The 14,230-nt window shown below is 45.4% G+C and overlaps 1 protein-coding gene across 1 annotated transcript in view; it reads left to right on the top strand.

Moving 5' to 3' along the window:
* The window catches only part of PRKG1 (protein kinase cGMP-dependent 1), a 351,478-nt gene that overhangs the window by 19,122 nt on the left and 318,126 nt on the right, over window positions 1–14,230 (top strand). The window contains exon 2 of the mRNA XM_059477119.1: window positions 13,612–13,778. Within this exon, the coding sequence (XP_059333102.1) occupies window positions 13,612–13,778 (167 nt within the window). The remainder of the gene's footprint in view (window positions 1–13,611; window positions 13,779–14,230) is intronic.

Genomic DNA, 14,230 nt, shown 5'->3' with positions numbered 1-14,230 from the left:
TTCCATTGAAAAGGAAAGACTTTTCAAACCTGCTGCAAAAGGAGATGTGGAAGTGCAGGCTCCAGGATAAACAATGACCCACCCAGGGTTTGGCTGCTTTTTTGGGGGGTTTGAGTTTTCCATTCAGGTCTGGCTGCTGTTGCTCTTTGGGAGAACAGGCTGCATTCAAATTTTATAAAGGAATGCTCGAAGTTGTTGTATTTTCTGGGACCCCTGATGAAGGGAGGAAATGATGAATCTGACTCCATGTTCTTAGAAGGCTAATTTGTTATTTTATGATCTATATTATATTAAAGAATACTATACTAAAGAATAGAGAAAGGATAGAGACAGAAGGCTAAAAGATAACAATGAAAAACTTGTGACTCCTTCCACTGTCGACATAACTTGGCACTGATTGGTCAATGAGTGAAAACAATGCACATGAAACCAATGAAACAATCAACTGTAGGAAAACAATGTCCAAACCACATTCCAAAGCACCAAACACAGGAGAAGCAAATCAGATCATTATTGTTTTCATTTTTCTCTGAGGCTTCTCAGCTTCCAAGGAGCTGGGCAAAGAGATTTTTCCAGAAAATACGACAGTGACACAAAATTGTGCTGTTTTCTCATTGACTTGAAAGGCTGGAATGTTTTTTTTTTTTTTTTTTTTTTTTTGTTTTTTTTTTTGTTTTGTTTTTTTTTTTTGTTTTGTTTTTTGTTTTTTTCCTTAAACTCACTATAGGAAGGTGTGTTTTCCAGGAATTCCAGTGCCAGTTAATTTCACTGTTCAGTGTTTAAGACAGGCTTGGGCTGATCTTTCCAATCACCTGAATATATGGGATATGAGCATTTATGCAAACAGCTCATGCCTGCTTTTGACTTTAAAATAACTGTTATCTTTAAAATGCACTTAAATTTTAGATGACACTTTTTTGGGCGTGTTGGGATTAAACTGGATTTGAATTATTTCAGCTCCCTCCAGTAGTTCCTGCTTCCTCCACGGAAATAACTCTGCTCCTTGGCAGGCACGTTTTCTCCATCTCTTTTTAGCTCTTTCTGTGTATTCCTTTATGTAAATATTTGCTCAACGCAGCCTGTGGGGCATGGAACAGACTCAGAGCACGAAGAAGAGTTGTGGCAGTGCTTTTCAGAAAGTGAGCAAGGTTTCTTTCCTAGTCCTGTGAAATATTTGGGACAGAGGAAAGGAGCTTTTCCCCTAGAAACCCACATGTGCTGCATTGGAAGAAACACCATTTCTGTCTCCTTGTGATGCACTGATGTCCTGGTCTGCTTTTTTTGTGGGATTTCTTTTCTTCATTTTCATGGAATCTCAGAATGGTTTGGGTGGGAAGGGACCTTAAAGCCCATCCAGTGCCATTTTGGCTGCTATTTACTCAGCTGCCCCCTGAGAGCAGTGAAATAGCAAGGGGCAGGGACCTGCAGGAGGAGCAGGAGGGGAGAAAGCATTTGTGGAGGGAAAGGGAAGAAAAATCCATGGTGCTCTGCACTAGGAATGTCAGTGAGGCACCGAGATGAAAAAGGAACACAAGCCAGAGTTGCTGCAATGGAGCAAACATTTTGGAGATTGGAGATGGTGTGGGAAGGTGATGAGACACGAGGGAGGTGGAAGAGGGGAGAGTTTAGTGCAGGATAGTAGTGCAAGGGAAGGAAAGCAGTGCCAGTAGTACATTATGGGAGCAAACTTCATTTTCTGCTCATGTGATGCAGATAAAGGTAGCTTAATTCTCTGCCCTCCTCTGGCTTATTTGTTCTGTCCCAGTTCTCAGCCTTGAGATGAGGTTGGTTCTTCTCTTTGGTGCTCTGTTTGGAGACTTCCTGTGAACTAAAGGTTTTCTGTTGAGGACCTGGCCAGCAGCATGGCAGCACATTTGAACTGTGCATTTTGGGGCTTTCCTGGCTTGCTGAGGGAGGCAGAAAAGCTGTGTGCCTTAATGCCTGTTCTGTGTGTCCTCAGAAACAAGTGCTGCTCCTGTTTGCCCTTGGAATGGCCCTGTTTGTAAAGGGGACAGCCTTCCCTTGGGAATACCTCAGTGGATCCCACACTGGGATTCTGGTTCTGCAGGCTGTAACACCAGGAGGACACAGTGGCTCCTAAAGACCAGAGTGAGTGACCCCCAAAACTTACTCAGGGTCTGGAACCTGTGAGGGAGCTGGCAAGGGGCTGAGCCTGGAGCAAAGGAGGCTCAGGGGGCCCTTGTGGCTCTGCACAACTCCCTGCCAGGAGGGGACAGCCAGGGGGGGTCGGGCTGTGCTGCCAGGGAACAGGGACAGGACAAGGGGAAAGGGCCTCAGGCTGGGCCAGGGGAGGCTCAGCTGGGACAGCAGCAGCAATTTCTGCATGCAAAGGGTGCTCAGGCCTTGGCAGGGGCTGCCCAGGGAGCTTTGCAGTGCCCAGCCCTGCAGGTGTCCCAGGCAGGGCTGGAGGTGGCACTCAGTGCTCTGGGCTGGGCACAAGGTGGGCACTGGGCACCGCTGGGACTGGATGATCCTGGAGGGCTTTTCCAGCCTAACTGGTTCTGTGATTTCACAGTCTCCATGTTATTCCTCAGCTTTCCTTGGGCAGCACCTTTTGTATTGCTGTGTCCTTCTTTTACCTCTGTACGTTCATTCTGTTAGGATTCCTTGAGGACAAGTGTTGCCATGAAATGTGAGGTTACTCCTTGTTCAGAAATATCTTCCCATTTGCCACAAATAGGACATTTCCCTTCAGTATCTTTCCAGCTGAAATTCCTGGAAACATTCAGTGCCTCTGGAGGAGAGTTACTTTGATCAAAGAAAAGGGCTGTTTCCTAAAGTCCTTCAAATTCAAAGCTTTTCATCTCTCCCTTGCCTTCCATCAGAATTTGGTGCCTGCTTTCTCCTAGCTCATATGTCACTCTTATTCTTCAAAACATTTCTTTTAAGTTCTCTCTGTCTTGTGCTTACATGTGGCTGGATGATTGCAGCTATCCCTGGAGTTTGTCCCACATGGTTTATGGGAATTAGGGAAATTTCTCTGAATCCCCAACCCACCACCAATTACCCCCTGAAGATTGTTCTTCACAATACAAGATTTTATGAGGATTCAAAAGGCATGAGACTGGAGCTTTCCATGCCTGGGGTTGTGTTTTTTGTGGGGGTTTTTTGTGTGTTTTTGTGGGTTTTTTTTTTGGGTGAGAGGGTTTTTCTGGAGGTGTTTGCCTTGTGCTGCTCTCATTCCTGCTGTGCTGAGCATCCCTTCTGTGGCTGTGGGATCTCCCCTCCATAAGGACAGTGCTTCAGAGTTTGGGTTCTTTTTTTTGGTTACAGCCAAAGGCAACATCACAACCATGGGATTCTGAGTGAAATTTCTAAAACAGGATGAGCAAGAGCATTTGAGAGCAAAAGCCCTGTGTTGTTTTGGTACCACAGAGTTATTAAGGTTGGAAAAGATCTCCAGGGTCACAGAGTCCACCTTGTCCCCTGATGCCTTGAGAAGGCTGAGCTAGAACAGAGGCCAGACAGAGTTAAAGAATAAAGCAGGGATTTATTAAAAGGATCTCCTCCATGGATCCACCTTGGGCAGCACAAGAGCCCAGCCAGGGCTGCACACAAGGTGAACCAAAATGGGCACAAAATGAATGAGTGGTTACCAATGCAGTCCCATCTTGCTTATTTTTCTCTTTTCAGCCCACGTTGTTTGTGCTCTTGGGCTGAGATTTGGATCATTTGTCCTTGGTCTCCAGCTAGAGCAGGAATTGTTTTGTCTCCCTGCTCTGTGCACAGAGCTCACCATCCCTTAGTGTGAAGCTCAGACCCACACACTAAAGCAGCACAGAATCTGAAAAATAGAAAAGCTAAAACCTGAGGGCGTCATCCCAGCCCAGAGCACCGAGTGCCACCTCCAGCCCTGCCTGGGACACCTTCAGGGCTGGGCACTGCAAAGCTCCCTGGGCAGCCCCTGCCAAGGCCTGAGCACCCTTTGCATGCAGAAATTGCTGCTGCTGTCCCAGCTGAGCCTCCCCTGGCCCAGCTTGGGGCCCTTTCCCCTTGTCCTGTCCCTGTTGTTCCCTGTATTCCTATCAGAGCTGTGCAGAGCAGTTGTTGGCATATTCTTAAAAACTCAGTGGTATTGTCATGATCAATGCTCATGCAGTAGAAATAGGAACAAGAAGATAATATTTTGAGTGTGCCAGCCTCTCCCCCACCTGCCTTTGAGCAGAAGGAAGGCAGCAGCAGCAGCAGCTCTGCCCTGCTCGCAGCCCCATCCCCCTGCTTTTCCACAGACACCTCCTGAGCTTCCTTCCTGCTGCTGCTCTTTCTCCAGTTAAACACTATCAGGTTGTGCGGCTGCTCAGAGTTCATCGTGCCGGCCACAAGGTGCTTGTCCAGCTCTAATCTGGTTTATTGGCAGGCTAGACAGAGCCTGCAGGATGTGCTCCCATGGCTGTAGCCTGGAGTGACCCTTCTTGCCCTTCTGTCCCCACTGGCTGCTCCTTGGTGCTTGTCAGTGGGGAGTTATTTGGGTAATGCCACGCATCTTGCAAATATTTATGTCCCAAAGCCTGCCTGCAAATGTCAGGCCTCCTGCTGACTCGTGGAGTAGGAAGAAATAGTTTTCCTTAAAATCCTCAGAGATATTTATTGGAAGACTGAGGCTCCAAGCACTGTCTGCATTCCACTGCCACACGCCTATGGCATTTCATCCAGGGACTTCTCCAGGCTGGAGAGAGCTGATGGAACTTCCCTGGTGACACTCCCATCCATCACAAGCTCTGGGTGAATCACAGTGAGGGATGTGCAGTCTCTGTCGCTGCTCTCCCCTCCCCATCCATCACAATTCCTGTGGATCCCCCTGCTGAACTTTCACTGGAGCAGCTCTGTATTTCCCTGGCTGTGACAGCATTTCCTGTGGATGTGTTTGTCAGGGAGGAGCCAAGTGTTTCTGCAGAGCACATCCATCTCTCCTGGCCCACGGTGCACCTGGAGGAGCTCCTGACGTGTTCTCAGCCTCTAATCCAGGAGAGCAGAGTGAGCTGTCTCTGCTCAGAGCATCTCTAATTGGATTTCTGCATCTATGTAAATTAGGTTATCATCCCCTTGGCAGATTTCCTGCCCACTGCACCAGGGTGAAGCCATCTCCGTGCTGGCCATCAGTAACTCCCTTCTCCAGGGAATCTGGGTGCAGCTCACTGCCCACTCCTTCATTTATCCCTAGGGAGCCACACAGACCTCCAAAGGCACTGACAAACTTGGGGCAACTCTTGGAGCTGCCATTTAGCTCTACTCCTCATCCCTGCCTCCAGTCAGGGGAGCTGCCAGGACTGGAAGCCCTCATGGATAATGGTTTGATGGATGGAGAAACTCCTGCCTTTCAACTCCACGGTTCTTTCCAAGATCGCCATGACCTTCAGGATGTGTTGTCTCGGTCTCTGCGACTCTGTCTTGCTCACCGAGCTCCTTCTGGAGGAGTTTGGGTTGTTTCTGGGTTCCTGGGTGTGTAGACATATGGGGACATGTGTTTTCTCTGCTATTTTTGTAGGTGCAAGAAGGCTCCAGCACAGCTGTGCTGGATGTGAGCGCTGAAACTGTGAAATGCACGGGGTAACAACCCCCAGAAGTCTGCCTTAGAGACACCCATCCCCCTTCACCATGGCTTTGCCACGTGTTCTGGAGGAATTTCTGCATGGAAAGGGCACTCAGGCCTGGGCAGGGGCTGCCCAGGGAGCTTTGCAGTGCCCAGCCCTGCAGGTGTCCCAGGCAGGGCTGGAGGTGGCACTCAGTGCTCTGGGCTGGGCACAAGGTGGGCACTGGGCACAGCTGGGACTCCATGGCCTTAGCGATCTTTTCCAACCCAGTTTTTTTCTCTGATTTTTGTGTTTTCACCTCTCATTAGCTGCCCAAAGCTTCTGCTGTTTGCTTCAGGTAATCAAGGAGCTGCTCAATCCTGCTCTGAGGGCTTGGTAGTGGTTTCTCAAAATGCAGCTCATGTGGGAGTTCCTCAGAGCTGTCAGGGAGTGCAAATTGTGCTGGCAAGAACCAAGAACTGCTTCTCCTGCCCGAGCCTGCCAACATTTCTGGGATCTAAACCTGGGGCTTTGAAGGATGCAAAATAGGAGCCTAAAAAAGGGCGGTAAATGAAGATCTGTGGGGTGAGACATGTTAAAATGCAAGTTAACCAACTCTTGCCTACAGTATTTTTATACCAACAACAATTTTCAGCGTAGGTGAAAGGGGATTTGAATTTTTTTTTTTTTTTGCTGAAATGATTTTTCTTTTTAAATGTCGAATGCCAAAATATGATATAATGAACAGCAGTGTACTGATATATTTAGAAATCCTAAATGGAGCTGTCTGAGCAACATTCTCTGCAGAGCAACTCGGTTCTGCGACTCTAAGTTGTATTGAAGTGCAAGAAAACCTGGAAATGTGGAAGCTATTTTCCTGACTTACAGGTTTAGATCAGGGTAGAGTTGCTTAACCTCTTTTTAAATTGGCCTTTTGTGTTAAAAAATTGAGTGGACTCTTGTGAAGAACCTTCTTCCATCCAACTATTCGGGAACATTTTTAAATTAGCATTTTGGTTAAAAATTTGAATGAACTCTCGTTAAGAACATCCTTTTTAAATTGGCATTTTGGTTGAAAATCTGAGTGAACTCTGGTGAAGAACATCCTTTTTAAATTGGCATTTTGGTTAAAAATTTGAGTGGATGCTTGTGAAGAACGTTCTTCCATCCAGCTCTTCAGGAGCATTTTAAAATTTGGTTGAAAATTTGAGTGGACTCTTGTGAAGAACCTTCTTCCATCCAGCTCTTCGGGAGCATTTTTAAAATTTGGCATTTTGGTTAAAAATTGGAGTGGACTATTGTGAAGAACATTCTTCCATCCAGCTCTTCAGGAGCATTTTTAAATTGACGTTTTGGTTAAGAATTTGAGTGGACTCTTGTAAAGAACATTGTTCTGTCCAGCTCTTCAGGAGCACTTTAAAATTGGCATTTTGGTTGAAAATTTGAGTGGGCTCTTGTGAAGAACCTTCTTCCATCCAGCTCTTCAGGAGCATTTTGAAATTGGCATTTTGGTTGAAAATTTGAGTGGACTCTTGTGAAGAACCTTCTTCCATCCAGCTCTTCAGGAGCAGCCACGCTGAAGATGCTTAAGATCCTGCTCAGAAATTTCCCCTAAAACCTGAAGGTGGGCTGTGGGTTGTGCGTTGTGGGAATGGGAAGCCTTGTAAATAAAATCCACAAGTGTATTTAAAGGCCTTCATGTTGCTCGGTCCCAGACTTGAATCCTACTCTTATTCCCAGTTACTGAGACAAGAATAGCTCTCTGGAGTTATATTTAACATTCCCTTGAAGGAACATCCAGAGTGGGCTTTATCCAGAGCCAAAACAAACAGCTAATGCCGAGTTATCAGCTATTAATGGCACTGGAGCCCAAACAAGCTCCAGATCTTACCCAAAGGTTGGAGCTTTCCTCTCCTGCTCTGCTCCTCGGAGTGAGTTATGAAGAGATCCATTTGTTCCCTTGTAGGATTTAGGATTTGAAGGCATTATCCAGCATTTCACCCTTCAGAAATTGCCCTGTGCTGGGTTTTTTTTCCTGCTCTGGGAGCTTTGGCACTCAGGGAGGACTTCACCTTGCCTTAGCACCAAGAATTTCACTTTGCTTGCAAAAGCAGCTTTGCTGAAGGGTTTGGGCTTCAGGATGGTGATTGGGGGATTAAATAATCATCTTGGAAGTTCTTCTTCCTACCTCTGGTTCTTGGATGGGAACCTGGAAACTGACAACAATCCATAATCCTGCTAAGGGTTTCGCTGGTAAGGGAGGAGTGCCAGGAACGGGTCTGGACTGCTGTCTCTTGGTGATGCTCATTTTGGTACCACTGAAGGCCTTGTGGGTCTCAGTAACCTCTGGATGTGTGGCCAGGCCACAGGAGGATATGTTCTGTAGATATTTCAATGTGAGGAGGGCATGGAACTGTTGGAGCAACTCCTGAAATTGCTGAGGGGGTCTGGAGCATCTTCCCTGTGGAGCCAGGCTGGGAGAGCTGGGAATGCTCAGCCTGGAGAAGGGAAGGGTCTGTGGAGACCTCACAGCTCCTTCCAGGGCCTGAAGGGACACAGGGGAGCTGGAGAGGGACCCTGCAACAGGAACTGGAGGGACAGGACACAGGGAATGGGTTCAGACTGCCAGAAGGGAAATTCAGGTTCCACAGACAGAATGAACTCTTCCCTGTGAGCCTGGAGAAGCACCAGCACAGGGAAGCTGTGGCTGCCCCTGGATCCGTGGAGGAGTCCAAGGCCAGGTTGGACAGTGGGGCTTGGAGCACCCTGAGATAGTGGAAGGTGTCTGGGACAGCCCAAAGGGGGAGGAAGGAGGTGATTTTAAGGTCCTTTCCAACCCAAACCACTCTGGGGTTCTATTCCAGAGCAGAGCTGAGTGTTTTAGTCTTGCCTACTCTTTGAACTGCATGAGGGCTTAAAGCAGAGTTAGAAGCTCTGCAAAGGTGAGCTTTGAGCAAAAAGCTTCCCCAACCCTGCTGGAAACTTTGCTTTTTGTGCCACTTGGAATGGACACCCCCTTTGGAAAGGGAGATACATCTGGAGACAGCTTTTGAAAAAATCTGTCTGACACTACTTGCTGTGTATTCGTATCCTGCTGGATGGTTTCTGGAAAGCTGGAGCAGGCTCAATCCTTGGTTGTGTTATCCCTTTTTAAGGAAGGTTTTTTTTTCTTTTTCCATGGCCACATTTTGTAGAGGTAAACACTTTTAAACATTTCACAGTGTGGATTTTAAACAGTTGTTGTAGGGATTGGCTGGGTTCTTTTATCCCTCCTCAGATTCAGGGACAGAGGCTGCACAGATTTTTTCCATACATCTTATCTCTGAAATCAGCTTAATTCCTTGGGCAGGGATAAGGAATGTCCCAAAAAATAGCGCTTTAGGACATGAGTTTCTACAAATAATTTGGATTTTTACAGCAGTGGTGACCCAGCCCAAAAAGGTGCCATGGTTGTAGTAGCTTTGAGCTGGGTTTATTCTATGAGTAAGTAACAAGTTCTCCTCTCCCAGGACCCTGTGTTTTTACTTCTGTAAACTTGAACTCTCTCTGTCTGCTTGGTCAAGTTCCTGTGGGTGTTTCCCTCCTAAATATGGAGATTTAGGTTATTAGTAGTAGTTGTTAATTCCTGATGGGGGAAACATCAGAAAGAAGAATACTCCTTCCTCCCTTTACTATTGGCATGTTGAAAAGTTTTGCTCAAAGTTGAGATGGAAACAGCTAAATGGTCTTGCTTAGCTTTGTGACTCCAAAGTGTGTTTTTTCTTCCCCTTTTTTGCAGGCATCTTTCAGCCTGTCCAACCAGTACGTTGCTTTTAATTTTCCTTACTGATAGTTTCAAATGGTTTTGCTTCAAAGCTGTGGCGTTAAACGCCCTAAATTTTAGAATTGTGTCGCTAATGATTAGAATAAATTAGGAGTTCAGTTTATTTTTCCTGATCCACCTCTGTTTAATCTGCTATCAGCAGCACATTCCCTGGAGGTGGTTCCTGGGTAGCTCCCCTGGACCCTCAGGCTCCTGCAGGCTCCAAACTGGGGCTGCACCACTACAGGGAAGGCTTTGGTTTCTGGAAGCATCCCTGGAGAGGGGTCTGGCAGAAGTTTTTCCATCTGCTCCTAAATTCTTCCCTTCCCTAAAAGCCAGCAAGTGGCTTTTCCACATTGAGACGAGCCCTTTTGGGATGAAGAACAACCCTGTGTTTCAATATTTACTGTGCGTGCCAGAAGGTACAAACCCAACGTGGGGAATGTGTTGCTCTGAGAGAAGAGCCTGGGATGAGCATTCCTTGTGTTCCTTGGACAATGGGAATTCCTGTCAGGATAACAACAGCCTGTGCTGCACGGTTTGGTTATTTTACTGCAGGCATTGCAAAGCCAGAAAGGACTGGGGTGGAAGGGACCTTAAAGCCCATTCAGTGCCACCCCTGCCAGGGCAGGGACACCTTCCATTGTCCCAGGTGGCTCTAAAAACCTGGACTTGGGCCCTGCACAAGCAGGTTTTTAACGCATGAAGTGTATTTGTAGGCAACTTGTTAAGGTTCTTTTTGCATGACTTCTGCAAATTCGAATGCAATTAGCTTCTTCCTCCTGTTGCCTTATTAATTACTGTGATGGACCTAAAGTGATTTGGGACAGGATGTATCACAGAGGATTGTGCCCTCTTTTTAAACTCTTCATCAAGTCTCCAGCACATTTGGTCATTAATCTTGCAGGAAAACAGGGATGGCTTGGTGCCAGGCTTGCTCTGGAGGGGAAAGATGGCAATAACTGCTTTCTACTCTGAGTGACCCTCTGAAGGCAGAGACATCCACTCCAGTGCTGAGTAAATATTCATGGAAATCCTCCTCCTTCAGACAGACTCATTTAGAAGCAGTCCTGCTGCCTTACAAATGTTGTAGGTTATTTTGTTTGTGCCTTGTTCCTATTAGAAACCTGAACCAGAAAGCACAGAAGAAATAAGAGCTAATGGAACAGCTGTATCTTGTTTAAAGCACTTCCTTGCCATGGCAGGAGTGTGATTTTTAACCATTTAAAATACTTTTTATTTTGTGTTACTGGGTAGATTCCTGTATTCACACATGTGGGATAGCTGCTGCTTTGAAATAATGGTGATGATTAAGGAATGCCGTGGTTTGGAGAAGCATTTGAATAATTTGTTATAAATTTTTATTTGAGTAATTGGGAACTAGGAGTTAATTCATGTGTTTCTGGGCTGGTCACAAGGTGGGGATTGGACACAGGCTGGACTTGATGGTTTTGAGAGAGCTTTTCCCATCTGGGATTGGACATATGAATAAACACAATAGAAATAATCCTGTTTATTTGAAATGGCTTCTGTGAATTACAGGGAAAGAAAAGATAATAATAATAATAATAATAAAATAATGTGGAAGTTGCTGAAAGCCTGGCATGTGTGAGTGTGTGGGACTGGCAAGCCACAGCAGTGCATGAATAATTTTTCTGAATTATTAAGAGTGATGAAGATTCTCTCACAGGGAACAATGGAGAAGCTGTCGTTATAGCTCTGATGTTGTATTTTTAGGACCAACTCATTTTCAAGTGTGTCAAACTCTGCTTTTTTCCTACTCTGTTCTGAAAGATGGATGGAATATTTCCTGCTGGAAAGGTTGGCAGCTCCCAGTCTTTGGAGGGTGGTTTAGTCTGTGGTGGGAAGGATGGAAGGAGATGATTTTTAAGGTTTTTTCCAACCCAAAGCAGTCTGGGATTTTATGGAATATTCTCATAAATAAGCAGCTGCCTTGCAAGGTGGTTTTGCCCTGTTTAAGGGCAGCTAGAGGTGCTTTTCTCACAGGCTTTGTAGTGCAAGCCTCATCTTAACCAATTATCCCTGCTAATAAAGCCTATTTTGCTCACATTCAAGCATGACTGAGTTATTATCCAGCCCTTTCCTTGTGGGTATTTAATTTTAGGATGCTCAGATGTGGCAGAGATGAAGCTGTGTTTCATTGATAGCTCAGTCAATGTGTTTTCCTTCATGGTGATGTATTTTGTGGGGTGGTTAAAAGGGTTTGGATGACCTGGGGGGGACTCTGAGCTCACTGTGATGTTCCTGTATTGAGGATAGAGACTGAATCAAGTGATTCAGATGTTCTCTTGCACATCTGAGATCATATTATTATTAATATAATATTGATAATATTATTAAGCTTTTGAATTTCCTAAATTTTTTCACATTGGGTCAGTTTTGCTGCTTCTCCCCTGACTAGAATCATAAAGGCTGGAAAAGACATTTATGCTCATTGAGTCCAACTGAGCTTTCCTGTTCCTTTGCTGTTGTTTGGACCAAATTTCCCAACTCCTCCTCAAATCCTTCCCCATGTTCAATTCCAACAAGGAGAGCTTTGTTTTGTGCTGAGGGTCTCTACATCCGGAGGGAAGACGGACTTGGGCCAGGAATTCCCCATTGTCTTTTTGGGTCTTTTGATTTTTGCAGCAACTCCACTTGAAATCCTGACTTTGTCAAGGAGAAATGAGATAAATTTGGAGCCTTGGAATGAAACAAAAGCCTGGAATTGGAATTCAAGTGGACGTGATGAACACAAAAGCTTTAATTAGGTTTTCTCTGGTGGCCAACTGGGCAACACCAATAAGGAGCTGGTTGTGAGGAGGATTTGACAGAAGAGCAGACAGGAGCTGAATCAAGGCACAGCAGGGAGAGCATCCTCTGGCAAATGGAGGAAATGGGGTTGTGGAGCACCTGGTCAGCCCGACAAATCCCCAGCTTTGCTGAAAGGAAGGTGTGCCCCAGGTGCAGCTCTGCCTGGGGGTCCTTATTTGCACACAGGGGTGGCTGTGAGGGCAGATTCCAACTCTCAGGAATGGTTTTGTGGTGTCCTGAGCCCACCTTGTCCTTGGCAGCCTGGTCCTGTCCCCTCCTGCCCTTCAGCAGGGTCACTTCTGGTGGCTTCTGGTGCCCAGTGTTGAAATAACCTCCGAACTATCAAAGGAATAAAAAGAATCTTAAACATCACCGAGCTGGCAGTGTGGTGGGTGGAACCCTGAGCTGCTCTGACCCTGTGCAAGGCTGGGCTGGTTTGGTGTCAGACTGAGCTCTTTTTGGATTTAGAGATGGTGTTTTAAAAAACTTTTGTTCCGTTTTCAGTCTTAGGAAACGGGTGAGACAATTCAGATGTTGTAATTCGTGTCATTACAATCAAAGCCAACTATTTTTTAATTTAATACACTATAAGAGTTTATAGTTATAATACACTAAGTTACATTTTTCATAGTTCTATTTCTGTTAAGTATCCAGTCTTTTTTCAAGGCCATCCTTTGAAACTTGTTTCTAGTTCCATTTCTCTTTCCACAATGTCTGTCTTGTTCCATTTCTAAGCCAGCATTTCTTAACTCAAAGTTTACACACAGATGCACACACTATGTGAGCCTTCAATCAGGCTTTGAGAATTCTCTACAAATCCACTACCCACAGTTTGGGTGTCCCCAGTTCCCATTTAGGCTCTTTTTCAAGAAGACACGACCCATTAAAATGTTTTTCTTTGAAAACTTTGTTTCATACTCATCTTTGCAGCAGTTAAATCCCTCCTGGCTGCTCCAGGGTGAGGAGTGAAGGGCTGAGGAGCTGCTGTCCAGCCTGGATGTGTTTTAGGAGCTTCACTTTCGGTCTAGATCAGGATTTAACATTCTCAGTTGTCCACCTGCACAAGAGGGTTTAGGGATTTTGTGCCAAATGCCTCCTGTGGTGATTAGAATATAAATACTCAGAGAATCTCCATGCAGTGTCACCCTTTGGTGTGCTCCAGTTTGTATAATTAATAGAAAATATAATAAACCAAGTAATAAATCTGTTAGCTTCTTGTTTGTGCTTCCTTTCAGTTTTGTCTATGGAAGATATTCCAAGAGCTGTGTTATTGTAGATGTGAAACTTGTAGCTAAAAGGGGATTTTGCAACTCCACAAAAATCTATTTTTATTGCAGTGCTGGATGTGTCTAAACCTTATTTACAACAAATAATTGCAAGTTCACGTCTTTGTAATTTTTTTGTGTTCTCTGCATGTTTTTAGGGAAAACACTGATTTTTAAAATAAATTTATTTATTCCTCAGGTCCAAGGAGCTAATAAAGGAAGCAATCCTTGACAATGACTTCATGAAGAACCTGGAATTGTCCCAGATCCAGGAGATTGTGGATTGTATGTACCCTGTGGAGTATGGCAAGGACAGCTGCATCATCAAGGAGGGAGATGTGGGTTCCCTGGTCTACGTCATGGAAGGTAGGGCTGGGAAAAATCTTATTTATTCCTTTTTTTTTTTTTTTAACACTTGGACACAAAACTTTTTGTGGGAAAAGCGGTCTCAGAGAAAGAGGTTGTCTAAATATGGTTGCTAAAAAATTGCGTGGATTGCTTTTGGCTGGAAAATTCAGCCTGGATTTGTGTGCCTGCCTGGCTAAAGAGAGGAGGTGAAAGCTGTTAACCCTGCACTGGAATAAACCTCCCCTAAGCAGAGCTGCTGTGCTTGGACGTGATGGTTTGCTGGAAAAATGAGGATTTTAGCAGAAGGAATGGAGATGGGAAGGGGTTGTGGAGCAGGGAAAAGGTGCTCAAAGCCTCCTCCCAGGTGGAAATGTAGGCATTATATTTTTTGGCAATTTTTTGCATGGATAAATGAGGATTTTAACAGAAGGAATGAAGATGGGAAGTGGCTGTGGGGCAGAGAGAAGGTG

Source organism: Ammospiza nelsoni, chromosome 8, assembly GCF_027579445.1.
Source record: "Ammospiza nelsoni isolate bAmmNel1 chromosome 8, bAmmNel1.pri, whole genome shotgun sequence".
Classification (NCBI taxonomy): domain Eukaryota; kingdom Metazoa; phylum Chordata; class Aves; order Passeriformes; family Passerellidae; genus Ammospiza; species Ammospiza nelsoni.
This window is presented reverse-complemented; position numbering and strand designations above follow the sequence as displayed.